Source organism: Phalacrocorax aristotelis, chromosome 3, assembly GCF_949628215.1.
Source record: "Phalacrocorax aristotelis chromosome 3, bGulAri2.1, whole genome shotgun sequence".
In the NCBI taxonomy this organism is placed as follows: domain Eukaryota; kingdom Metazoa; phylum Chordata; class Aves; order Suliformes; family Phalacrocoracidae; genus Phalacrocorax; species Phalacrocorax aristotelis.
Genome location: NC_134278.1, coordinates 8,592,901 through 8,618,658, shown reverse-complemented (window position 1 = coordinate 8,618,658; position 25,758 = coordinate 8,592,901). Strand labels below are relative to the sequence as shown.

The 25,758-nt window shown below is 43.7% G+C and overlaps 1 protein-coding gene across 5 annotated transcripts in view; it reads left to right on the top strand.

Annotated features, from left to right (window-relative positions):
• Positions 1-25,758, top strand: part of KLHL29 (kelch like family member 29) — a 416,272-nt gene that overhangs the window by 353,863 nt on the left and 36,651 nt on the right. For all 5 annotated transcript variants that reach the window (XM_075086712.1, XM_075086713.1, XM_075086708.1 and 2 more), the window contains 3 exons: positions 4,487-4,686; positions 11,135-11,394; positions 24,478-24,676. In XM_075086712.1, coding sequence (XP_074942813.1) covers positions 4,487-4,686; positions 11,135-11,394; positions 24,478-24,676 — 659 coding nt within the window. The remainder of the gene's footprint in view (positions 1-4,486; positions 4,687-11,134; positions 11,395-24,477; positions 24,677-25,758) is intronic.

Genomic DNA, 25,758 nt, shown 5'->3' with positions numbered 1-25,758 from the left:
TGGAAATTGTTTGCAAGGACAAATGAATTCCAAAAATGTAAAGCGCTCTACTTTTTTCTTTTGTCAGATCCACTCCTAATCTTGCAGATGAGGTTTTAGGGCTATTTTTCCTGCTATCAGTATTTAAACTGTTTAGCTCTGTGCTATATATTAGTTAACAGAAAGGGACGCCCATTTTGATTTGTTATTTGAGAGTGCAGTCGAGCCATCCTTTGCTTTAAAAGGTTCCCCTTTGCCTTTGACTTTTCTAGTTTAAGTAAATAAGTTGAAGGACAAGTAGCCAGAGTATGTTCAAAGGCCTTGGCTTAATTTTGTTAGACCTAATTATTCCAGACAATACAAAATATTTTTCAGTAACTCCCTGTTACCAATTCAGAGTGTATCTGTGCTTCCTCCTTACCTGCGCGTTCATTTCTGCTTGCACGTTGCTCAGGTCTATCACCTTGCTGGAGAAAGACATGATTTGTAAATCTGAAAGAATTCCCCAACAGCTACTATAAAATTAAGCTGTTAAAGAGCTCTTGGAGCTTGTTTAAATGTAGACCTAAACAAACCTCTTTGCTGTTTAGCTCAAGATAAATCTTTTAAAAAGTCCTGTTCTAAATCACTTCCTAATTTTAATGAGTTTATGTATCAGCCTTTGCCAGATTTTTACTGCAGCTATTCTCCAAGATTACAGCCATGATAAAGTAAGGACTAAAATTGTTTATTATATATTATTCTTCAGAAGCAAAACTTTTTCCCCCAGAGGCTGTTGGGAGAGCTATTGATTTTCTGCCACAATGTGAAATGTGTGACCTTTATAATATGAGCAATGATTACAAGGCCAATAAAATGACATCATTCTGTTTAAACTTTAGAGTTCGCAGGGCAAATAGCAGAATGTGCCACATTTAATGATGTCCATGGACGATAAGTGTACGCTGCTTGGCTTCAAGTGAGACTGAAACACGAAGCAGGCAGGCTCTCCGTTCCCAAAATACCCCGTGTTTGTGCCAGGAGTGGGGGAACAGCAGTGTAGGGACCAGGTAGAGCTGTGTCTTTTCCCAGCTCTTAAGGCAAGAAGTCACTCCTTTTAAGAGAGCAGACTTCTCTAAATGTTTGCATCTACCGATGCCACTGACAAAACTCCTCCTGACGGGATACAGGATGAGCTGTTTGGGGCACAGCCGTATATATTTGTACAGATTTTCCCCAATCTACTGCCTATGCATTTACAGGACTAAATTCTGTTCTTGTAATACTGCTTTAGCCACTTCATTGCAGTTCCTCTAGAGAGGCTGAGAGAAGACTCCATCCCAAATACATGAAGTATAACTGCACAGAGCATATTGATATTTTAATACCGGTGAAAAGAAGGAACACAGAAAGCTTTAGTCAGGCTTGGGGGAGATGCCACAACCTGATTCACTGCAGTAATTTCAGAGAACAAATGTATGGAAATTTATCTCTGCATTTCCCACTTCCATCGCATCAGCCTGTGTCCCCACATTATTTTCTTCCAGTCCTTCAAAACCTCATCTTTGATCCGTTAGGACCTGCTTCAGCCAATTTCCTGACATTCTCCAGCCCACACCAAGCCAGAGTCCCAGCATGGAAACCAGGGTAGCTGTGATTTCCCTTTGGCTCAGCATTTGGTCCAGCTAAACATGAAGCTGAACTGCCCGTTGCTTAGAATGCACAAGCAAAGCAGCACAACACATTCAAGGCATTGCAGAGGAAGGAATGGGGATAATTTTCTTTCCCGTTTCTGGCTCATTGTGTAATATCAATAATCTCTGTAGCTTTGTATTATATTTGCCATAAGTGGCTCTAGTGATTGATTAAACACCTTAGCTTTTCTTTGGCGTTTAATCAATTGCAGCAGCAGTTTATTGCTTGGTGTATTACAAAGTAAAAGAGATTATTACTTAATTATTCTGAAAAATAGCAGCTTGCAGTTGTTGCTAACATGGGTATGTGTCTATGCTGACATTGGTGTCACATCATCCTTTCCTTTGTGCCTCCCCATCTCTGCACTGGGAGAGAGTGTACGATTCCTGCCGGCTCGCACACAGTCGGTCCCGCAGCCGTCACCAGCACAGTGCAATTAGTGGCATTAAACAAATAAGTGCTTACGCTGGGCCTTCCCACAGTGCAAAGAGCCTGATTCTGTTGCTTACTGGGTACCTCCAAATCTCACTTAAATTTTAGGCAATGTCCTTATTAACCAGCCCATGTGAATATGAATATGTCAGGTACAAACTGCTCCTGGAAACAATTCAGCAAGAATTTCATCGGTACCAGGAGGCTTTTTGATAGCCCAGGGTGCAGCACCGGATGTGTGCACAACTGGAGATAAATCAGATACAGGGAATGTTATTGGTATGTGAGTGTGAGAAAGAAAAAAATATAACATTTTGTGACATCCTCTTGAGGATCTCGGAAATGGTAACTCTTCTGTTTTGACACCTGAGGTTTTCTGCCTTGAGCGCAAAATTGAATCCATATGCAAGAGTTCAGAAAGAATATTGTGGTGTGATAAAGCATAAGGATTCAGGGTAGCATACACATCTGTGCATGTAGGGGTACCGCAGGGGTACCGTGATCAGTGTGTAGTCTTATCCATCTGCTTGTGGAATAAGATCTAACCCACCTGTATTCCCATGCAAAGGGATAGTCTAACATTTAGAATTTAAAAATGGGCTTTAGTTCCTTGACTTACCCCCGACTTTCTCTATGATCACAGGCAAGGAGATTTGTCTCCTTGTGCCTCAGTTTCCTTTTGTGAATGGGAGTAACCATTGTTCACTACCTTAGAGAAGCATATGAAGCGAAGGACTGCTAGCTGCTCCTCCATTGTGATAATGGACACCATCTAAATACCTTCAATAGAAAAATTAAACCCCTTTAAAACTTTGACCCTGCAAATATTTGTGTAAATTAAAGCTCTGCCCTTGACTTGAACAGGGCTAGTCAATGGAAGACCAGTGACAAAGCGTCCACTGCAAATTTTAAGCATTTCCCCAAATGATTTTAGGTGTCACTGGGTGGGTGAGGTGGGGTGTCATGTTGTTTTATGAGGGAACAAAATTGAACCTCTTATGTTTTTTACTTTTCCTCCATTATGGTAGCAGAGGTCTGACCATCACGTTTCTAGGCAGCTTTGTGAATCCAAGAGGTTGGTAGTGCTCTTGCTCGTGCTTAAAGCTGGCATTGCCTGTGAATAGTGATGCTTTGGCCAGTCTATGTAAGTCATGCAGCATCGTATGCCGGGTTTGTGTCAATCGTGCAATGGCTTTTGCAAGTACTCTAGCAGAATTGGAGCGAGCAGACGTTGACTGTCCAGTGACTAGAAGTTCATGTTTCTTTGAGAAGATGCTGGATGGTCCTAACCATTAAAAGAGTTTATTTTCTTACTCCAACAGATTTCCCCTCCCCTCCTTGATGTTACCAAGTTTATTATCACTTTTGTCTTTCAGGTGTAAGCTGTCTTTAGTGTTGCAGACACATCAGCCAACCATGCATTAAGAACTGGGCCCTTACTTTAATTCAGTATAATTTTCTTTTTGTCCAATAATTTCACAAGCACTAATCCACACTTCAAATGCAGGAGATACTTTGATCCCCAAATTGTTCAGCACTTCATGCAGGAAAAACCGTAGGCCACAGTCATGAAACTCCTAGAGGATGGCTGCTGGCTTCCTGTGGCAGAGCTGGTTGTTGTTTTCCCCCCTCTCCCTTCTTTGCTCTAACCATTTTGTCTGTCTATCTTGTCTTGTATTCAGTTTTCAAAGCAATTGCCATGAAGGCCTTCCTTTTTTTAGTGCCTAAAAGGGAACAATAGATTTTCAGACTAAGCATATATACATATTTTATATGACCATCTCTATATGCATAGCATATCTATCATATCTATACTTTAATATAACATACTGAGAAGTTAAAGCTAAACAGAGATTAATATTTATTATTGTTATTTTTTATGAAAAGGTCTTTAAATGTATCCTTAAATGTACATGACATTTAAAATTATTCCAGTGCTGGATTCCTGAAAAAGTAGATGACCTTTTCTCTTGAAATTGGAGAGTGTTTTTTCCTTAGCAGTTATATTACACACAGAAGATGAGATGTTAACCAAGATGTTAAAATGTATTGTTTCCCTTTGAAAGCTAATCCTGTTCCTCATTTTCATTAATGTTGGCTCATTCGTTTTTCTTTTTCTTTCTTACTTTTCCTTTTCTTTTGCAACTGGTTTTGCATGAAAATGCAGAGTAGCGATAAACTGATTTTTCGTAAGACTTGCTTTAAGACTCTTCTCTTTCAGATCCAGTTAAAGTTTTTAAGTTCAGTTATTTTAAAATTTGTATTCTTCTGTTCCGTAAACAAAAAAAAAATGGAGAAATATAATGAGGTGCAAAGCAATTTTCTAGCCCTCACTAATCTGTAAATGCCAACAAAATAGGGATGGTGTAATGTCCGTAATTTAATTGTCTGCTGTTACCAGGTCACCAAGAGACAGTAGCAGAAGTGGAGAGAAGCTGGAATTGGCCATGTCCAACCTCACTGCGGATGTCCTGGAATTACTGCTGGAGTTTGTTTATACAGGTTCTTTGATCATAGATTCAGCCAATGCAAAAACCCTACTGGAAGCTGCCAGCAAGTTCCAGTTTCATACTTTCTGTAAAGTCTGCGTTTCATTTCTAGGTAAGAATCACTCCATCTAGTGAGGTTTTAAGATCTCATTTTAAGGTTTGTAAGCCTTTCTTTTAACAACTCTTGAAAGAAAATTAGTAAACCCAAGATTAAATATAATAAAATAAAATTTAAAACCCCACATTATTTATTTGGGTTGAGATTTGAATTCAAAATGCTGACAGTGACCGGTGGAAGATGATCTAGAGACGTGTAGACTTCTGTTTGAGTGGCAATTGCTTTCACATCTTGATAGACTTTTTTGGTGATTCTTCTTTCATACTTCATACTATCACGGTGACATTTTGTTTCCCAGAGGTTGATCTCTGCACAGATACCAGGAAGTAACTCCCAGGTTGCTTATAACTGTGACAGCAAATGTTGGGTGCTACACCAGGCCAGCTTGGTCAAGCACTGAAAGAGTGGGATGCGGGCTTCCACAAAGGAGTCAGGATCTGCAATTTTCTTCCATCCATGACAAAATTCTTCATATGTCCAATGTGCTTGTGAACAAGATCTGGTTGAACTATTCCAGGTTGAAAGTTCACAGGGTTTGTTCTTTCATACAGAGTTATGGTCTGATGGATATGTGTTATCACAAATGGTGGATGGGGATGTAAGGTTGCTGTGCCCTCCCTCGGTAACTGGTGAGCCCTGCAAGCACAGGAAGCATTTGCCCCAGCAAGGGTGTACAGATCAACATTGTCACCAGTGCCTCTGTCTGTCCTCTCACAGCCACATAAAAGCCCATTCCTTCTTGTCCAGAACACCATGTCATGCTGCCCTTGCATTTTCTGTATATTTTCCAATATAGACTATTTCAAAACAGTCCAAGGTGACCGGGTCAGTTAACAAAGCTTTACTGGTCTGAACTGGAATCATCCAGCCTCATTTCTACTGTGGCAGAAGAGGAGCCAGAAGTGGAGTTCAAATGACACGCATGTTGGTTGAAATTCCTACCTGTATCACATGGCACACCTTCACTGGCATGGCTATAATATCAGTTAATGAGACAGTAATAATTTACAAATTATTAACACAAATTTATTAATACAAAAAGCGTGAGCTTGATCTTATGTGACTTACTTCCCATGTCCAAGTTCCAAATATCTTTTTTGGACATCTGATTTCTATTCAGGCTCCCTCCACTTGGTGTGCAAGATCTTATTCTTTCTGGACCCCAAATATATCTTCAACGTACATGAACTAGAAGTTCTTCTTGGGCAGTTCTCATTTAAAATTGACATGCAGAATTACAGAGTGTGGAAGATGAGAGTTTAGAAAATGTTGCACTCATTAAAAAAACAAACAAACAAACAAACAAACAACTCAAGTCCAGTTTACTCCTGTGTTAATTTTCACTGCTAAGCTGAGCTGCTGGCAAGATGAGTGGTGTGACTAGGCTGGTACAATGCAGGCATCAGTAAAGAATCTGTGGTATTGCATTCTTCACTTCTTTCCAGCTTTTTGTATATCACTTGTTTAAAAGTCTGCTCTCCAGTGGATGGGTAGCAAGGAAATGAAATCTGTGCTTTGCAATCCCACTATGTTGGTTGTGCAACTTGAGTGAGGGCTCTGGCTCTGGCATTGCTTTCCCCCAGCTTCCTTTCACCACCTTTTAAAGTGATTAGATCTCACGGTCTTTCCATGAGCAGATATATTTAAGTTGTGCTATCTCTAAAGATTCGCCACAAAACCAAAATACATTTCTTTCACTAAATCAATGTAAGATTTCTCTTTCCCGATAGTTAATATTTGAATTCAGTGAACCATGTTATAGTATGAAATAGTAGAGTTGGTTATAAGTTCAGTGATATATGGGGAGTCACTGGAATTTTGTATTCTCATTTGCAGAATTCATGGAGTGTAATTGCTTATTTTTATTTATAGCTGTGACTGGATTGCTCTACAGAGATAGAAGAGCATTTGCTATTTGAAAAATTTAGGGAAAGGCATTTTTTCTTCTCTGTGGCTGTGTTTTTTCTTTTCATCCCAGACACCTCTGCTCCCCACAAAGCAAAAATATGGTAAAAATCAGGTTTTTTTTTTCCAGGGTTTCTGGACAATTCACCAGTATAAGCAGTGATTCTTTCCCATCAGTGGCCATGCCTAAATAGTAAGGCAAGTGGAGGGAAGGCCAGAAAGGCCCAGAGAACTAAAAGCTGTTCAGCACAGCATCATCTCAGGGGAAATTCAGGTCATCCTTTTTCAGCTGTGAAGCTCCAGCAGGGTCCTAACTGCTTAATGTCGAGGCAGCTCTGGTGTCCCTGCCCCGGGCCTCCCAGCAGCGTTGGGCAGAGGCACACCAAAGCTGCTTGCACTTCCTGGTGGCAACATGCTGCAAATACGTCAGGAAAATTGTTTCATTTCAACAGGAGATTTCTTAATCAGCTTCACTGGGCTAATTATAGCCGCGTTCTCTCTCTTCCCCACGTGCTATCTCCTCTGCTTTTTTCTAGACCATGAGAAATGACAACATTTTTGTGCCGACTGATACAGCAATGCTGACAGGTTTGTGCAGGCACCACATGGTAAGCGGGCAAATGTTTGCAAACTGGTCAGGACATCATAGGTATTTCTTCCATCCATATAGCTGATGACTTGAGGTTTTTGTCTTTTTCTTTTTTTTCATATTTTTTTTATGCTATCATCACAGCCATGGCTCAAATCGGATTTCAGGTTTGGGTCTGTGATGCAGGGACCCCCCCCATCACAGGAATGAACAAATTCTGAGCTTGTACTTCAGTCTGCTGATGGTAAAATAAAAGTATTCTTCCGTAAGTCTAAAGAATTTGGTGGAACCTGTTAGATTCATGGACAAGAATAGGAAAGAGCAGGAGCTCTGAACTTCCTTAGTCTCCTAGGCAAAGGGGACAAAGACAAAGTTTGCAAAGAGTACAAGAGGGAGTTACGAGAAAAACAACAATGGACCAGTGATGAAACCTGCATGAATAGGCACCTGAGGGAAGAAGGGGCCTTCATGGTCCTTATGAATATGAGAGGAAGTATTATGGCTAATTTTTTGTTCATGCAAGGTGGAGAATTTTGAGTGAGCTGGAGAACCACACTGCCCAGCACTGGAGAAACTAAAGCATCAACCATATCTGGAGATAGGAGACATGAGGAACATTCTCACTGGGGAACTGAAATCTTTTGGACAGTGAATGCATCCAGAAGTCCTCCACCTATTGCCATCTTCACATGCTTTTGACACTAGTAGGAACACCTGAGGAATAAGATCCCCATCTGAATGTACACAGAGTATGATGAGGAAATGCACGTTTTATGTTAATTTTAGCAATATCCAAGCCATTACCTAGAAAGCCTCTCTCAATGACAATACAGTACTTAATGCATACAGAGGGGGCTTACATCAACCACTGAGCTTCCATCATACTGTTACCACAATCTCGCTGAGTAGTCCTTCCTACATACCATCTATCTCTCATTCTATCTCAAGTCATCCCACTCCCAGAAGTGCAGTCTTAGCAGGCTGCATGGCTGGTTATCCCATGATGACTCTGCACAGGATCCCATTTCAAAATCACCTCTTAACACAAGTGGAGAATACCGGCTGCTGATCTGCAATATTGTGACATACATAGAAGCAAATATACTATCCAGCACTGTCTCAAACAAGTGAGAACCTACTAGATTACATCTGATATCCTTAAAGTCCACTCATAAGTCTGTGATGAACTGTCCTTGAGCGCTGGGAGTAGTTTAGGAGTCAGCAGTTGTGTTCTGAATGGTGAAACTCCGCTAAAGTGTGTTGTTACAAATCCAGTGTCACTGTGGCAAAACCATTGTAAACATGCCAGTATTCAAAGGAAGACGGCTCAGGAGCAGATGGAGCAGAACTGTCCTTAGCTGTCTGTGGTGTGTCAGCATCCAGAAGTGCCTCCAGACTGCAAACGCTCACTTGGGATGGGCTATATTGTATAGCAGAGGTCTGTACCTAAGTAGTCGTGTAGGCTCCTTTTATAGTCAGCGAAGAGTAACAGGCATTGGTAGGGCATAGTTCTGCTCATCCTGAAGTCATTATCCAAAATATTACCAGATTGCTTCTTGGAGTTGTTTGTTTATGAGTGCACAGGATACTGATGTGATTGCTCAGTTGCACGGTAGACAGCTGGAGTCAAGAGAGGTCAATCTCGCCCCCAAATTTTGAGTCAGAGGTGAGAAACGGAGGGTGTGTTTTTTTCTGTTCACAGGATATTTTCCAAACCTCCTATAGCTGTTGCCCGAACCTCTGTCTTGCTCACCTGCAATGAATCCCTCTAGTTCACATGCCAGCCCTCACCTTAAAAAGACTTCACTGCACCCACCTTGCTGCAGTGCTCATCACATCAAAAGTGGTGAAGTGCAAAGTAGTGCATCAGCAGCCTCCTGAACGTACCGCAGGCTGCATCTCCCCAGGACCCCTCTCTAAATGGCCTTATCATACTTGCTGAATCAGGCAGGGATAACGTCATTTGGGTCTGCCTCCAAGCGGTATCTCGGGGAAGAGGAAGGAGGGAAGTTCAAAGGGACAACATGGAGCTGCTTGACACCAGCGTACCAGGCTGCGTCAGTCACCCAGCATTGTTAGAGGCAGAAAAACCTGTCCAGCTCAGAAGAAACGAGTTGTGACCAGTGCTTTCTCTGCCCCACACCACAGGCTCAGCTGGAGATGGTGTGGGAATCTCTCCTGATAGAGGCAGACCCAGTCCTTCGAAGGCAAAGACCCATTCTTGCAAGTCTTTTCCATCGTGTGCTAGTAAACGGCTGCTTCATGAGTCAAATTTGATTATTACCTTTGTTATAAACTCTGTGAGGATAAGGTGGAGCAGTGTCAGATTTGTCTTTGACTTGAGCATTTGCCAAGTGGTGATGAGAGTTTTGGGCTCTGCTAGATGATTATTTTACCCCCAGCCATATGTATACATGAAACCGTGCCAACAGATAGAGCCAAGGAACCTGGAAGAGGTTTTGGGTTCTTTCTTTTTTTTTTTTTTTTTTTTGAAAAGCAGAATATTTGGGAGCTTTGTGCTTCATAGCTATCAGTTTGCAGCCTGTTTCTGGGCAGTTTTTGAGTGACAAAATCTACTGACAGCAAACAGTGCCACTGCTTCAGTCTGCTTGAAGAAATGGGTTCCTCGGAGTCAGTACAACCAACTGATGCAAAATGAGATAACCCACTTTCAAGATTGGTGAATGTGTAAAAGAAAAAGAGTGAGAGAAAAAAAAATACAAAACACAAACCTCCTAATCTCATACCAGGGTAAAAAAAAAAGTAGGTCATAATCCCATCTTAATAAAAGCCACATATAGATTTTGTGCAGGTTTTAAATCTGATGAAGGCAGAAGCTGAGTGTAGGGAAAAGCCCCTGAGCATTTCCAGCAGAAACAATCTGACGGGAGTTTTGTTTGAAGAGGTGTGGGACTATCGCACATTCCTGTCCAGTGCTCTGAAATAATGCTCTAGGATATGACACTGACCAAATGTGATACACGTCTCTGACAGCGCAGAAACCTGCCACTGGTAGCAAAGCTTTTGTGATCTTTTGCAGTCTCTCTCTTATTTTTAGTTTTTTTCTTGGTTCTATATCTTAAAAGAAAATATTCTGCCTATTAGTGGTGGCTTGGTTAACAAAAGCTGAGAAGAATCTGAGAGTTCCTCTTATAAATACCTGAAATTGGTGGTTTTTTTCTTCAGAATAGCTGAGGAAGGAAAAAAGTGCAGTCAAATGTATGGTGTAGCACACTTTCAATGCAAAGCTACGCACTGTGCCGTTACTTCTGTTTGCCGGGTAGGAGATAGTGCTGTCTCCTCTGTGCATGATTTTCTTTGAAACCCACTACACAACATTTAACAGAAGGCGTTAGTATAATCTGTGTTTTGCATAAGGGATGTCATCACATTCAGCAGCAACAAAGTTCCTTTGGAAAAAAAAAGCGGGGGGAGGATTCTTTTTTTATTTGAAGTAGCTTAGTAGCTGAACAGGGCAAAAATTATCATAAAGCGACTGCAGCATCCTCAGAAATGTCCTTAGTGCTGTTTGCATTTATTCTTAAGTGTCTGCACTGGCGTTTACATCTTTGCTGTTTCTTAAAGCAACATTGTAGGCGGTAGAAATAGCAGCAGTCTCTTGGCTGGGTTCCCGTCCCTTGGGAAGCCCCAGATACTATTATGTCAGTAGGTTTCCCCAGTGCTTTGTGAAGGCTTACACAAAAAACAAACTCAGAAAGTGCCTTTCTCTCCCCATCCCCAGCTCGGTAGTTAGGCAGACTTTGATTTTTGTACTTTAAATCCTAAAGTAACCCAGGGTGCTGCTTCTAATTAACTCCCTGAAATTAATTAGGGTTGGAGGTTTGTCTGTGGCACTTATTTTTTTCATGCTTTCCCTAAAAATGTGAATCTTGCTTTTAATGATTCTCACTTCCTTTTTTTATTCTTTTTTTTTTTTGCTTCTTTTAGAAAAACAGCTGACTGCTAGCAACTGCTTAGGAATATTAGCCATGGCTGAAGCCATGCAGTGCACTGAACTATACAACATGGCCAAAGCATACGCCCTGCAGATTTTCCCAGAGGTGGCAAACCAAGAAGAGATACTTAATATCTCAAAAGACGACTTCATTTCCTACATGTCCAATGACAGCCTGAACACCAAAGCAGAGGAGCTGGTGTATGAAACAGTGATAAAGTGGATTAAGAAGGACGCTGCAATCAGAGCTCAGGTAAAAATAATCTCAGCAGCCTCACTTTGCTCTGTTTCCATGAATGCCTCTTTTAAAATAGAAACCATCCCAGTGCAATTTTAAACATGAGGATGTGCAGGAGATGAGATGGGCAGTTCAGATAAAAAAAGAGAAAGGGAACAAAGGCTATGCACAAAATGTATGTCATTTCAAAACGTGAACCCCATGTCTGATCATTTAGAATCAAAATCTCATTTGTGACATGCGTGGTACAAAGCTAGGGCCTCAAGTTGTTGGCTGCAGGCTTGGCTGGAGATAAATTGGGAAGGAGTAGGGCTGTGTGAGGTGCTGCTTTAAGAAGGGGATGCATTTTAGTAACAGTGGGAAATAAGTATCTGTCAGAAAATCTGTCTTTCTTTTGATGCCACATACTGAATGAGTGTAACTTCACTACATAAAAAAAAATTATTCTATATCTTTATTGGCTGCTTAGATAACCCCTCGGGTATTATATACTTATTAGAGTTAGCCTTTCTTCAGCCGTCTGAGCTATGCAGTCTGCTCTTGACTCAAGAAACTAAGTGTATTATGTTGCTCACACTGTCTCCAGATAAATGCCAGAAGCAATGACTGTTTGGAGGCTGATGATGGTCCTTGGGACCAGAAGACTTCCCTGGTGATATTTAAAAACCTGCCACTTGCCTTCAGTGCAGCCTTGCAAGTCGGCTTTTGTGGGTAGTGAATTGTGGCGGTCTGAACCCCAAATCTCTCCTTTTGGAGGCCAGTTCCCCAGAAGGGGAGGGTTGTTTTCCCACTTTCCCTCCTTTGGAGGTCAGAGTTGCTGGCCCATCCTGGCAAGGCGAATTTCTGTTGATCTGCTTATGGACCAGACTGGGACTCAGGGAGATACTTGGCCACACATTGTTGATGCCATCATCATCATGAAAGGCCATACCTTCTTGTTTTAATGGGAATTCAAGCACCTAAATGTGCAGTGGGATATTAAATGCATCATTGGATGTGATCTGGAGCAGCTGCACCTCCCACCTGGAAAGTGGGAGAAACGGCAATTCTCAACCTCACCAGGCTGCTGGATGAGGATAAGGGCATTAAGGGCAGTGGGGGTACCCCAAACCAGGCCAAGCCTCGCTGCCTGTGCTGCCTGCGCTGCCGCTGCCAGCCCAGCCCCTGGCCCCTGCTGGCAGCCTGCAGCCCCAGGGCCTTTCTCCAAACTTGTCCTGCCCTGTGCGAGCAGGTGATGTAGCTCAGCAGGGAATCCTGTGCAGGGGTCCCGCCGCTCTCTCTGACCAACTCCCCCATGTGCCAGCGACGACATTCAGTATTGCCCGTTATTATTGGGCATGTACACAATATCATTGCTTTATTGAAATGGGCCCCTTTTTGGCTCTCGCTGGCCTGGAAAAATGCAGTTTTACAGAGTATTTCCCCGCTTGCTTGCGGTTTGATGACAGCAGTCAGCTCTGTGCAGCTCTGAGCTCTGAACCTACTGCAACCTCAGGGATTATTCCCAGGGGCCAGAGTACGGGAGCCTTGCGGCAGGAGCCTGTTTGCGTGGTGCAGACAGAAGGTGTCACTCACCGGGTGGCCCAGGTTACATTTTCCAAAATTGCTGGTTTAAATATTTCCTTCTGCGCCCCGCTGCGGTGATGTTATGAATTTACTTTTTTAAGTGGTGGTTTTTCTTGTCCCCTCTAGCTGCTGCCACCACCGCCATCTCCTCCTCTCTTCCTTTTGTGTTGCGGTTGGGTTGGTTTCCTGGGGTGGTGTTATTTCCAAGTTGCCTTCCCCTCTGCCCTGCTTCTGCAGTACCTTTGTAGTTTATGATGGCAGTTTTATTTGCTTCTCCAAATTTCTCTGTGGTGTTTTGGTTTCATGCATTATTTTCAAGGGCTTTTAATTTTTAATTTGTATTTATCCGGGGTCTTAAATAAATTAATATTAAAGATACCAAGCAGATAACTATTTTCATGCACAATCCTGCCACTAAAGTAGTTTCTTTGGATCATAGCTCTCACATTTTTTTGTTCTCTGTACACTGCTGGATCTATTATAAAACTCTTAGTTAAATAGGTACTTATTTTCTAAAAGAAGGAACTCACTCATACTTATCATGAAAAATACCATCTTTACAATAATGACTTCTGCATTTTCAGAGCCCAGGAACAAATAGCTCTGATGGTGGATAGGAATGAAGATAGACCTAAATAATCTTATTTCTGATAAAATGATGAGTGAAAATTTGTGCTTGGTGTGCAGCAAGGCCCACCGTGCCGGGAAGTGCCCACACTCCCATGAGATGCACAGGCTGCTCGGAGCTTTGCAGAACTGGGCGACCATGGCAACAACAAACACAGGGTGGACCTTCTTGCAGGAGCTGTGCATGGATATTTTGACTTTATTCACAGTTTGGTGAGATGGATTCACTCAACTCTTTTTAGACTCTTTGGGGTGGGGAACCAGCACGTGGAGGACACCAATGCAGCAACAGAATTGTTGCATCTGAACCCAGCTGGTGGGATCTGTTGGGAGGGTTGCTGGAGATGAATTGATGAGATGAATTGCAACAGCCCCAAGACATCGCTTTGGCTCTCCTGCACTCCTCAGGTGACTGATTTGGTTTTATTTCTGTCTCCCAAAAGCAGTCCTAAAAGTTAAATCTTCCAGGCTCTGGATTTTCAGGGCCCACACTTTCTTCATATCCACCTATCTCCCTTTGCCTGACAGGCCAGGCTTTATCATCACGTTTTTATTTTCAATACCTCCAACAGCAGGTGATTAAAATGCCTCTTTGGCAGCTTCTTCCAAGCACTGAATTGGGTATTCTTCCAAAGGTGGAGGTCTGGCACAAACAGGGCAAGGTCTGTGCTCTTCATCTCACCTGCAAGACCATCTTCCCTGGCAAAGCCTGGAACAGGCTCACTCAGCTGAGACACCCCTGCAGAGGAGCTTGGAGAAGGAGCCTTCTCTCTAAATCAGCACCCTCTGCCCCCAGGGCAGCTGCAGCCCTCCAAAGCTCCTTGTGCTTTAATGGCTTTGTGTCACTCTGGAGTGCAGCGTTACTCCTGGGGGCAGTAAATATCACCACTTGTGTTCCCTACACCGCAGGTCCTTGTGCCACGCTCTTAGGACAACTTATCCATCACTGCCTCCCCTCCCATCCGGATCCCTTTCTGAGAGCCTCTGGGAAGGAGATTTTCAACGGAGCCTCCCATTCTCCTGGAAGGCCGTTGAGTTTGCAGTCTTCCTGCTCTCCTCTGCCTTTCTAAAAGCTCTTCCTCTTTGGGTATTTAATTGTTTCCGCTTTTGTTAAATCTTTCCCTACCAGGCTGGAGGGCAGTGGCAGGGAAGGAACCAGGATTTGCTCGCAAGGCAAGTTGAAAAGCTGCCCTCTGGCTGACTTTTAATTTTGCAAATTGTGCTCATACGAAGTCTTACAGTGCTTATAAAAGTGCTCTGTGGCATTACAAAAAACAGCATCCGAGCCTTGTTACAAAGAGGGAATAACAGTGCTTTAAAGGTTACTGATCTATCTACGTAAGACAGAAAGGCAGTTCAGATAATGACATATGTCTCAAGCTAGGATTTGGTAAATAACTGTATCCAGTGTGTTGGAGCAGTGCGCCAGCTCATATGGTAACGTTTATGGAGCTATTTAAGTGCTGCTGGTAGTGCAGTCGCGTAAAATCAGCCTAACCAAAAGAAGCAACCTGTGTTGTGAGGTCTGGGCTAGGTAGGTAATTGCCTGTAGCAGTGGACACAGAGTGCTGGTTGCAGGAGTCCTCTTGATTGCTTGTCACTGAGTGGAAAGCCTGCAGCCAACTGATAAATCTGGAAAAGTTAAATATACTCTTTTTTTCTATTTCTTTCTCTTCCTGACTGATGGACAAGATTGCAGGGTTTATCCTAACAGTTATCCCCTTGATAAGCTTGTTACAACTCTGTCGAACCCATGCAAAAAATATATTGTATAATGGAGGCTTTACTGTCTGGAAGCCAGAACGGTCTGAGCCGTCCAAACAAGCAAAGATTTCTGCCAGGCCTCAAGCAGTCTCCACCTGGGCTCATCCCCCAGCTCTCTGCATGGCCTTGGGCAGGTTGTTTCACCTTTCTGCCCCCATTTCTTACACTTAAGCTGGAGGAAAGTGGTCCCTCCCACATGGGCTGCAGGGAGGATCCGGTGCATGCCAAGCCATGTTTTCCACTGGTGCTGACAACTGCCGGAGCTGCGCAGAGCTGCAGTCATGCCCAGCATCAGCACGGGATGGGGAAGATGTGAAGGTACTGGATGTGCAGCAATTTGCTGCCTGTCCATAGCACAGATGTACCAAAGCTCGTTAGAAGCTTCCCAACTTTCTGCTCCAAGTCCAAAGCTGTAACTCTTTTCTGTGACATAAAAAAAACCCTAGCAATGTGTTTATTAATAACAGAAAGCCTGGGAAAACAAGACACCCAGTTGCATGCTGCTTCCCTCTCAACCTGAGGAGGGGCAAGAAGCGAGGAGAGGACAAATGTTCAACAAGTTGCCCAGAGTAGGGCTGGAAGAAGAACAGGTACTGCAGCGATGAGGGACAGATTAGAGGCTCAGCTGAATGGATTCACCTTTTGTTGCACTCTGCAAGGATATAATCATGTGCCCTTTTTTTAAACTCTGTTTAAAATCACAGTGTCCAGCAGCAAAATAAAATATCACCACCATAAAGGCATTAACAAGCCTTCTATGAACTTGTGTCCTCAGAGGCAGACTTATATAAACAGCATCTTCATGGTGCCTGAGAACCAGAGATGCGTAGACAAATTGGAGGTAATTTAGAGAAGAGCAACACAAATGATTAAAAGGCTGAAGGAACTGATGTGAGAAAAAAAAGATTAAAAGATATGAATATGCATGACTTGGCCTAATGACAGCTAAGGAGGGATAAACATCTACAAGTGTTTGAAGCCCCAAGGAGAGGAGTTGTCTGGAAGGATGCAAGGGGTGTAACAGCAGTAAGGACCGCTGGGATGAATTTGAGCCTTGGCAAATCAGTCTAAGCAAACACAAAGCCCACCTGAAAGCCCTGTATCTGTCAGTGATGGTAAGGAAAAGTGACGGAGAGAAGAAGAGGCTTTATGTAACAAATGCACACGAGCTATATTTTGGAAGTGACAGAGAATGGCAGTTTGGAGGCAAGATCATACAGAGGAGAAGGGGTTGGTGACTGTGAGAGAGCAGATGGAAGATGCCTGGTCTGCGATTAGGCTGTCGAGATGGTAGCATAATTTCCCAGGCCCATTTTAAAGAGTCTCCAAAGTTATGCAGAAGAGTGGCTTGCTCCAATAAAATGGAGGATCTGACAGGGAACAAGCACAATCCCACCTCCGCTCTGTGGTGACAAGGAGGTAATGATATATTCAGAAGCTGATACCCAATATCAGCATGTACAAATTACTTAAGTTCATCATAACAGGAAATTAATTGGTCAATCAATGTTCTTAAGGGCATTAAGCTTCAGGAAAGGAGTGCTGGAAAAAGTAAGAAAAAGAAGCTTCCAAGGGAGCCTACGTGAATTAGGCACTAACACTCTATTATGGTTCAATTAGGCTTCTTTGAAAAGCTCAGACTACCCTGATGCTTTGAAATCCATTTGTGGGAAAAGCAGACAAATTCAAAAAGATGCCATAATGAAAGTGCAAGAAGCTCCAATTTCTCTGAAAGTGAAAAATGCAAGGGATGAGCAGTAACCCCTGTGATTTCCCAGGGACGGGCTGCTCAAAGAGCTCAGATTTAAATGAGGCTTTTGCAGACACACTCAGAGGCTGTACAGGCTTACAGGGGCAGAAGAAAAGGCATCAGCAGGAACAGAATCAGTACAGGAACATGCCCTTAGCGATATATTGGATGAAGAAACTGCATTAAACAAAAAAAAAAAAAAAAGAGGATGCAGGTGACATTAGCGGTTCCTTAAATTCCCCCCATACTAAACTTCTAAGCTTTTTTAAAGGGATACCCTTGACTGAAAATCTGCTGAATTATTTCTCAGAAGTTTAAATTGGTTTGAGGAGTTCCCTTGTCTCCCAGTCCTCTCAGTCTCTTATTTTGTGGCTTTTCCAATATATTTTCTTACTTTTTGCAAAATATTTCTCTGCTGTTGCTGAAGCAACAGCCTTACAAAGACACAAGTCTGCCAGCAGCTCCTCACACGTGCCTGCTCACTTGGGGTGCCTTGTGCTGCATGTGGCCCCAGCACTCAGGATGGACCTCTGGAAACAAAATCGTTTTACACTATAGGCAAGAAGCATTTCGGAGAATTATTGTGCATGGATTCATGCGTCAGTGTGTTGTAGAGATGGATGTATCAGGAGTTTACTTGGTTTTGTGAAGCATCTTACAAGCTTCAGCCATTTTGCTGTTGGCAGCATGCTTTTGTGGCGCATCTGTGTGCTTACAGGTGTTTGAACAGGTGACTGCCCATAAACAAAAGAAATGCCACTCACCGCTGTAGTAAACTCTGGGGGGAATTTAGGGGGTGTATTTGATAGAGTTCAGCCAGGAAGAAAGAGATTGCGTGGCAGCAGTGGAGTTTTTTTAAGCCCCAGTATCAGGTAAATCCCAAGTATGATGGATCAATGATTTATCTTCCTGAGTATTTAGAAAACTCTCATATTACTGCTAGAAATACCTACCCATGTGCTGCTTTGCAAACAGTTCGGAGAAGAGGACAGCAGTTCGCTTTATGCGGCACTGATGACATTACAGTGTTTAGTCAGCTGTGCTGCCATAAAGATGTCACGTTGAAACCTTATTTCAGGAAGATAGAGGGGCTGCTCTTTCCTTCTTGCTAGGCATGAGATTTATGCACGTGGCATCCTGCCACCGAGCCACTGTGTGAACCCAGCGCCTGTGAACCAGATTTTCTGCCACATGTTTATCTCATGATATTATGAGGCTGTCGGCAGACATCCTACCAAACCTTTTGAGGCAGCCTTGCAATTCCAAGAAGTCAATATGGGTGATTAATAAATATACCGATCGCACCAGAGAGCTTAGGTTGGGCTTGGATGTGACCTTGGGTGTAGGAATGTGCAGGAGGTTACTGGAAACACAGAGTGTCTTTGTAATACCCAGGGGTTAGATGTATCAGAGCAAGTACCTCGTGACCAAGTAGCAGGGCAATGCCATGAAAATCTAGCCAAAAAAGGCATATTTCTGAGAATGGCAAAGCAGTGCACTGGCAACTTGGGCATCCCCAAACCATTTCCCTGCTGGGTTTGCACTTGGAAACTTGGAGCCAGCAACAATTTGAATATCAGGTTGGGTAACCTGCTGGGGAAGCCTGGGCTGGGCTGGAGACAGCTGTGGGGAGAGACCACTCACATCACCACACCGACGCACCTTCTTGCTTGGCCACCACGCTGCATCCCCATGAAGATGTGCCAGGTAGGTTTAGGTTGGATGTTAGGGAAAGGTCCTTCCCCCAGAGGGTGGTGGAGCCCTGGAACAGGCTCCCCAGGGAGGCATCACGGCACCAGCCTGGCGATATTCAAGAAGCACTTGGACAAGGCCCTCAGAGACACGGTGTGAATTTGGGGTTGTCCTGTGCAGGGACAGGAGCTGGACTCGATGATCCTTGTGGGTCTCTTCCAGCTCAGGGCATTCTATGGTCATCATCAGCACAGCCTGCTGGGCAGTTCGTTACCCGGCCACGGGGTAGGCATCGAAGACTAGTATTTGCCACTTGGGGTGGTGTATTTTAAGTAGAGTGCTGTCTTCTCATCTGAAGGAGTTTTATGCAGTAGGGAACTTATTTTTCTTCAGATCTGTCCCTGATGGCTTCCTTCTTCCAAGGAGGTCCATGCTGCAGCTCTCAGATCAAGGCCGGTGCAAGACGTGGGACGAGTCTGAACCTGGGGTTCATGTGAGACAACATAGATCTTCTTCACAGCACTCAGATGAATCAGATATATTCCTAATTCAGAATGTTTTTTAAAACTATTGGAATTATGCATAAAATGCTGAAACAGCAGTTTATGGAGCAAAACTATTGTAATGTTGGTAGTCTAACTTCTGTATTTATATTTCTAGCTGAAGCCTGTTTCTTTAGGCAGATAGCACAAAGGGTCCTTTGTAGGAAGAACAGTAAACTAGAGAGACAGATGAGTTGTAAGGCATAAGGGAAACATTATTTTAACCTCTCTGGGCATTACTTCAAAAATGTTAAAAATCTTCAGAGCTTTCCAGTGTAGCATTTAAGGAGCATGAAATTTGACTCTGTAGCAGTAAATATATTTCCTTTTAAAACTAACTGTATATGGTTGTAGCCCAAGTCTGTGCAGGAGCAAACTGAGAGTCCTTTTGGAGAATGCCTGTGAGGATTTTACTGGATTAGAGATTTGAGAATAAAAAGATTATTTTCAATGTGATACTGAAGAGGGTTTTGTAACTGAGACTTAGAAGATACCAGAACAAAGCCCACTTGCACGCAAGTGTTCGTAATACTGATATAATTAGTAGGAGAAGAAATGTCACAAAAAGTTTAGCAAAGTAAATGCCCTCACTCAGACTGCCAGCCAGCAACAAAAATAACCACATTCAACTGTTTTGTAATCTAGTTTGTTCAAGCTCTGGCCTGCGTACCAAGATGGGAGTAACTTATGTATGAACAGATTATTAGGGAAAGTCTTGAAAGGGTCAACTTCAAGGTATAGCGGATCGTGTTGGTCATATATTCCTCTGAATCAACACTGACCCAATGATAACGTTCAGGCTTCCTTGTAGCATGATCGCGGCCTTCTGAGAACAGCACCCAGGGCAAATGGACATGAAAATTCCCACCAGAGGGGAGAATTAATCGCCCCCTAGTTTGGGTTGATGTCTGGTTGTAGACATCTCCATGTGGAATGAGGAACACACTCCCTTGCAAGGAGTTGATGGCTCACAGTTTTAGGCCAGAAATGGACACTCATATTCTCTGCTTCCCCTGGTGCATGATGCATCCTCTCAGCTCAGATTGCTCTGGGAGGACATTTAAATGTGTTGACTAAATCTCTATTAATTATAACATGAGTTTACACGTGTCTAGCTGACAAGTAAATACTTGCTTAAATGTACCTGTTTAGGTGTCTGAATCTAGAGCTGAATCTCTCCCCTGAAATGTTTGGGTAATTAACGAAAGATAAGATCTCCTAAGATTTTTCTTTCCCTGTTTTTTATGCAACACATTTGTGACTGCGAGCTGGTTGAAGACCCTGCTTCCAGTTCAGCCACTGAAATTGGTATCGGTGAAATAGGTGCCTTGAAGCAGGCCAGATAGCAACTCTCAAAAGTTGTTAGTCTACCGTGTCCGCGTCCAAAAAGCCTTTGCTCAGGTGGTAGCGGTGCCCTGGCTCCTGCAGAATCGCTCCAGCCGTGCACAGCACCATGGGGGTACCCAGCAGCATCACTGCTCAGCAAGGAGTTTATCGACTAGATCCCCTGCTGGCGCAAAACCCGAGCAGCTCCCTTCATCCAACAGGAGCCATTCTGAGGTTCATGTCACCTGAAAAACCAGTCCTGACGGTCTTCAAAAAAACAATAAATTCGTTAAGTTTTTTGCATAACGCTGTCCTTTTTCAAGGAGCTGAGGCATGGTCTGCCATGTTTATGAGTTGATAACTCCTAATTTTAGGCAGAAGGGACATTAATATTCTCTGCATCACCCTGGCATGTGATGCAGGTTGTAGAGTAGTTGTAAGTGATTCCCAGCAAGGACCTGAGAAATATTTCTATTTGTCCAGCCAGTGCCTGCAGCCAAGTAGTGAGAAGAAAACAGCCTGAGAGTTACAGGCGCAAACCGCAAGTCTGGAGACCCGAGGTTGTTGTCTGCTGAATCTGGCAGTGTGCCCTGTGCAGGTATTCTGCTGGTTTAATAAAAACCGGTAACATCAGTTGGTGCAGTAGATATTTCATAGCTGTGTAAGGAACATCGGAAAGACAAGAGAGAATGGAGAGCAAATAACAGATGGTAAGGAGGTTGAAATGCTTTATGGTGCTTATTCCAGTCTTAAATGAAAAGGATAATAGTAACAGGATATTTAGTACAATCATAGCTAACAGAGCTAGGAAGCCTTCATAAGGGAGAATCCAAAGGAAAAAGGCTGCTGATTGCCTAAATCACTTGAATATTCTTAAATCAGCTAGGCTAAATGAAATTCACCCTCGACTATAGTGCTTAAAAGAGCTGGTGCGAAAAGCCGTTGGTTTATAAAAGCCTCTCCTGTCTTCCAGAGGCACTGCAATGGTACGTACTCTTCAAATCCCTTGGTGAAAAACACTGCTATTATATGTACCCTTAATGCCATCAGCGACGAGCCCGAGTCGCGACTGCATGCAGTCGTGCGCACACACACACACAGAGCAGGCTTTTTCTAGCTGTTTGAGCAAAAGGAAGAATAAGAGTGAGAAGAGACATTGGTTTTGATATGTGACATTAACTTTCAAGCTGATGAAAGGGAGCAACATGTTCTAATTATTATTCCCCTTCAAAATAAGCCATGAGCTCAGACAAAAGAGGAGAGAAAGCGGTGGAGGGGGAATCCAGGAGAGAAACAGAATCACATTTTCTCACTTATCTAATTAAAGCAAGGTGGGCGAGCAAGAGGGAGAGCACGCTGTACTCAGGCAGCAGCACTGCCCTGTTTATTCTGGGAAAGGTGGGAGATGGAGGCAGACGCTCCGCCCATGGGAATTGTCCATCCCTGCCAGAGGGGAGCTCTCTTCCCAGAGTGAATTCACACTCGACTTCAGGACATCCTGGTGCCTGTGGAACCCCGTGTCCTTATTTAATGTCCTTATTTAGTGGCACAACTGTTTGTGCCTGTGTTCTACCTTGGTTCATAGTATGGATGCTTCCAGCGCGGACCTGCCTCGGGAGCATCAGGGGCAACACTGGTGTGGCCCACTGTGTCCTAAGATGGTGCTGGCTCTGCTATAGACTCCATATCTTTTACAACTTTATTTAAACTGCCCTTTAGTGACTTGTTGTGCTTCCTGAGCAGCCTGTGGTGGAGATTAACCTCCCCCTCCAGGGGTTGTCTGGCTCATCCCCAGTATACCCGCTATCCGTATTATTCCTGTGTCCCAATGCCACATTTCGTCTTGGCTCTCGTGTAAGGTTAAACGCCCCCAACCTTCTTATAAAAAGCACTTCCTGAAATCAGAGCTTTGCCACCCACTGCCATATGTCCACTGCTCCTCTCCTACAAGGTACCGTTTAATGACATTAAGATATCTGCAGCCAAGTGCCTGACATTTGTGACTCTGGGGAAGGGGAGCAGCCGTTTTAAATCCTAGAAAGCGCCTTAAAAATGGATTTCAGCAAGGGAAAAGAGAAGAGTGTCTTTATTTCTGGTTTGGAGGCTGATGAAGTGATCTCAAGCCCTACTCAGCCCCGTGCTGCGCCAGAGGTAACAGCAAGGAGCCACAGACTCACTCCTCACATTTGGGTTTTGGGGTTTTTTTTTCAGAAAAGGAGCATTGTTATTTTTCCTTCCCTTTTGCGTCACTTCTCATTTTCTTCCACAAACAACTGCAGGGTGGCCACACCTAAACTCTTTGGGCTGTACTTAAAATTGCCAGCCCCAGTGTCAAGGAGGGCTGGTGAGCAGGGGGCTGGGAGTCAGCCTGAGACCCTGGACATCTCCCTGCTGCCACAGCCATGCAGGTACCTATGGGGTTCAGCTCCCCAAGGGTGGTTGTATCCTCACTTTGACAAAGCTTGCACCAGCCTGACATGGCTTTCTGGCAGGAAAGCAGTGTGAATACCTGCTGTGAGGAGAAATCCTGTTTTCCTCCCAAATGAAGCCTGCTTCTTCAGTTTGGGTGGGGCAAAGGGAAGCCCTGGAAGCAGTCCCGGCAGTCACTGCATCCTCACCTGCCTGGCCAGCCAATTTGCTGCCCTCCCATCTCCCTGTGCCCCTGCCCCATTCCCATCCCTGCTCCTGCTGTGACTTGGCTCTTGTGCACTGCAGGGACAGGCATGCTGCTGAAAAAGAAAGCAAGAGCCAAGTAGATCCTGGAAGACTGGAGGCATCTGCAGGCCAGCAGATGCTGCTGGCACCCAGCATTTCTCAGGACCAGTCGCACAGACCTCAGTAACAGTTATTTGCATCCTGGGCTCAACCCCAGTTGGGATCTTTGGATGCTGCTGCTACATGAATATTTATTACAACAGATTATTACCGTTCCTTGCTGTGCACCCTTAGTTTGCATCCTGTTTGTGTGCATTTCTTTTCAAGAATCACGTTTTCCTATTACTCTGCTTTTCACTGTACTCTTGTGCTGTGTTGTGATATAACCAATTATATATAAAAAGAATAATCTGGGGATAGACTCCTGGTTTTTCGATTGCAGTTTTCTCTCTTGGGGTTTTGTTCTCCTTTAAGCTGTGTTCAGTGACAGACAGCTTCATTTGCTCAGATGTCCTTTGCCCTCCGAGGTTTAATATATTTATTTAGAAGATGAAACTTACTGTCAGTATTTGTATAGCACCCTCTGGAGTCTGACTTCCCCAAAATCTAGAAGTACGTGATTTGTTTCACCAACAAAATAAACCCTATTAATTAAAAGATTTTTAGCAAATTGGCTGATATTATTCAGTCTCTGCCATAGCAATTGTTAAAATCCACCATATTTACTGGCTTTTGTTTCACATGTATAGTGCTAGAAAAGACTTGTTTGGGTTTTTTTTACAGTGCAACAACCACCCTCACATTTCAAGGTTAATTCAGAAAGCTCGAAAGCTTACTCCATGTCTCCAGTGCACAAGGTGTTATATTCAGCCTGAGTTCAGAATGAGCTTTTATTTCAAAAAGCCCTCCATGCAGTGCTATGTAACAAGAGTTGCCACCTTTTGAAGATTATTTTCAGTCTCCTGGACCAAAACCAGCCTGGGTCGGGGAGTACCGAGGGCTGTGTGTTGCCTCTGTCCCACCCGATCGCTAGGCAGGGCTTGTGTGTAGCATCCATGACAAGTGTCTTTCCAGGTTGGGTGACGGGACGGTTTGCAGGGAAGGAGGCACAGATGCTGAGCAGCTGAACTCCGGCATGAAGGCTGCAGTGTGTTGTTATTTTTCCCCCCCTCACAGTATGCTGCGGAGTTGCTGGCAGTGGTGCGCCTCCCCTTCATCCATCCCAGCTATCTGCTAAATGTTGTTGACAACGAGGAGTTGATAAAGTCTTCGGAGGCTTGCCGGGATCTAGTGAATGAAGCCAAACGTTATCACATGCTGCCGCACGCCCGACAAGAGATGCAGACGCCGAGGACCCGGCCCAGGCTCTCTGCAGGTAAAGAAAAACCTCCTTCAATGACATGAGCTCCCTGGTCTGGTCCGGCAGTTCCTGGGCATGGTCAGGATGTGGGATGAGGCATAAACCTTGGCTCCTTCCCTCGATTCCTTCTTGGAGCCTGATGGTGTTTCAAGCTCAATTTTATGTTTCTGCTTCACTCGAGTGTTTAGGCGCCTCTCCCAATGGTCAGGCATGGGTGTGGAGATGTACACTCCTGAAACTAGATTTTAAGAAGCCCAATTTTTAAGAATTACTAGTTTTGGCAGAGCCTATGACATTCCCCCATTGTAAGCCCCTTGCCCTCCGTGCCTTAGTTCCTCTAGCTGAAAAAAGAGGTGAATGATAACATTTGCTTTTTGCCATTTGGCCTCTTGCACATTTGTTGAACAGAGAGTGGTACAAATATCGTGTAGGAACAGTGCCCCCAAGGAGTCAGATGAAACAGGTGAGTTGTTTTAACGTGCTGCCTGTACTTCTGCCTCCCCTAAGTACAATCACAAAGCCAGGCAAAACTTTCTGTCGCTGCCACTAATGCTAATGTGGCATGGAGATGGCATATCAAACCACAGCATTTGCAGCTTCTGGAGACTGCCTCATCAAGGCACCTTTCAGAAGCATGAAGTGTAGAGGACTTTCAATAACAATCTACCCTAAAAAGTCTTTCATTGAAGACGACTAACGGTGTGATGTTTGAAGGGATTTTTGAAAAGTGCTTATTTTATGTATATAAAATTGTAGGTGTAATAGGAACCATTTCCAGAAGCTTGTTGATGAGGGAAAAGTGATTCTCTCGGGGTAAGAGAGGGTGATTATAGTTTTTTAGGTCAGAGTCTAATTATATAGAATCATGTTATTTTGCATATCAACGGCATTCATGTAGGCACAAAGGATCTCTAAACACCCTTTGTGGACTCACTGCAGCATGTCACATGCCCTCTCGAGGTCATTGATTATAATCAAGTTATGTCTTGCACAGGTGATTAGATTTTCTGGTATGGCACAAAAATAATGATCTCTTGTTACTGAGAAATATTTATTTAAAACTGTGCAGCACTTTAACTTAATAACTTTTAAGAGAG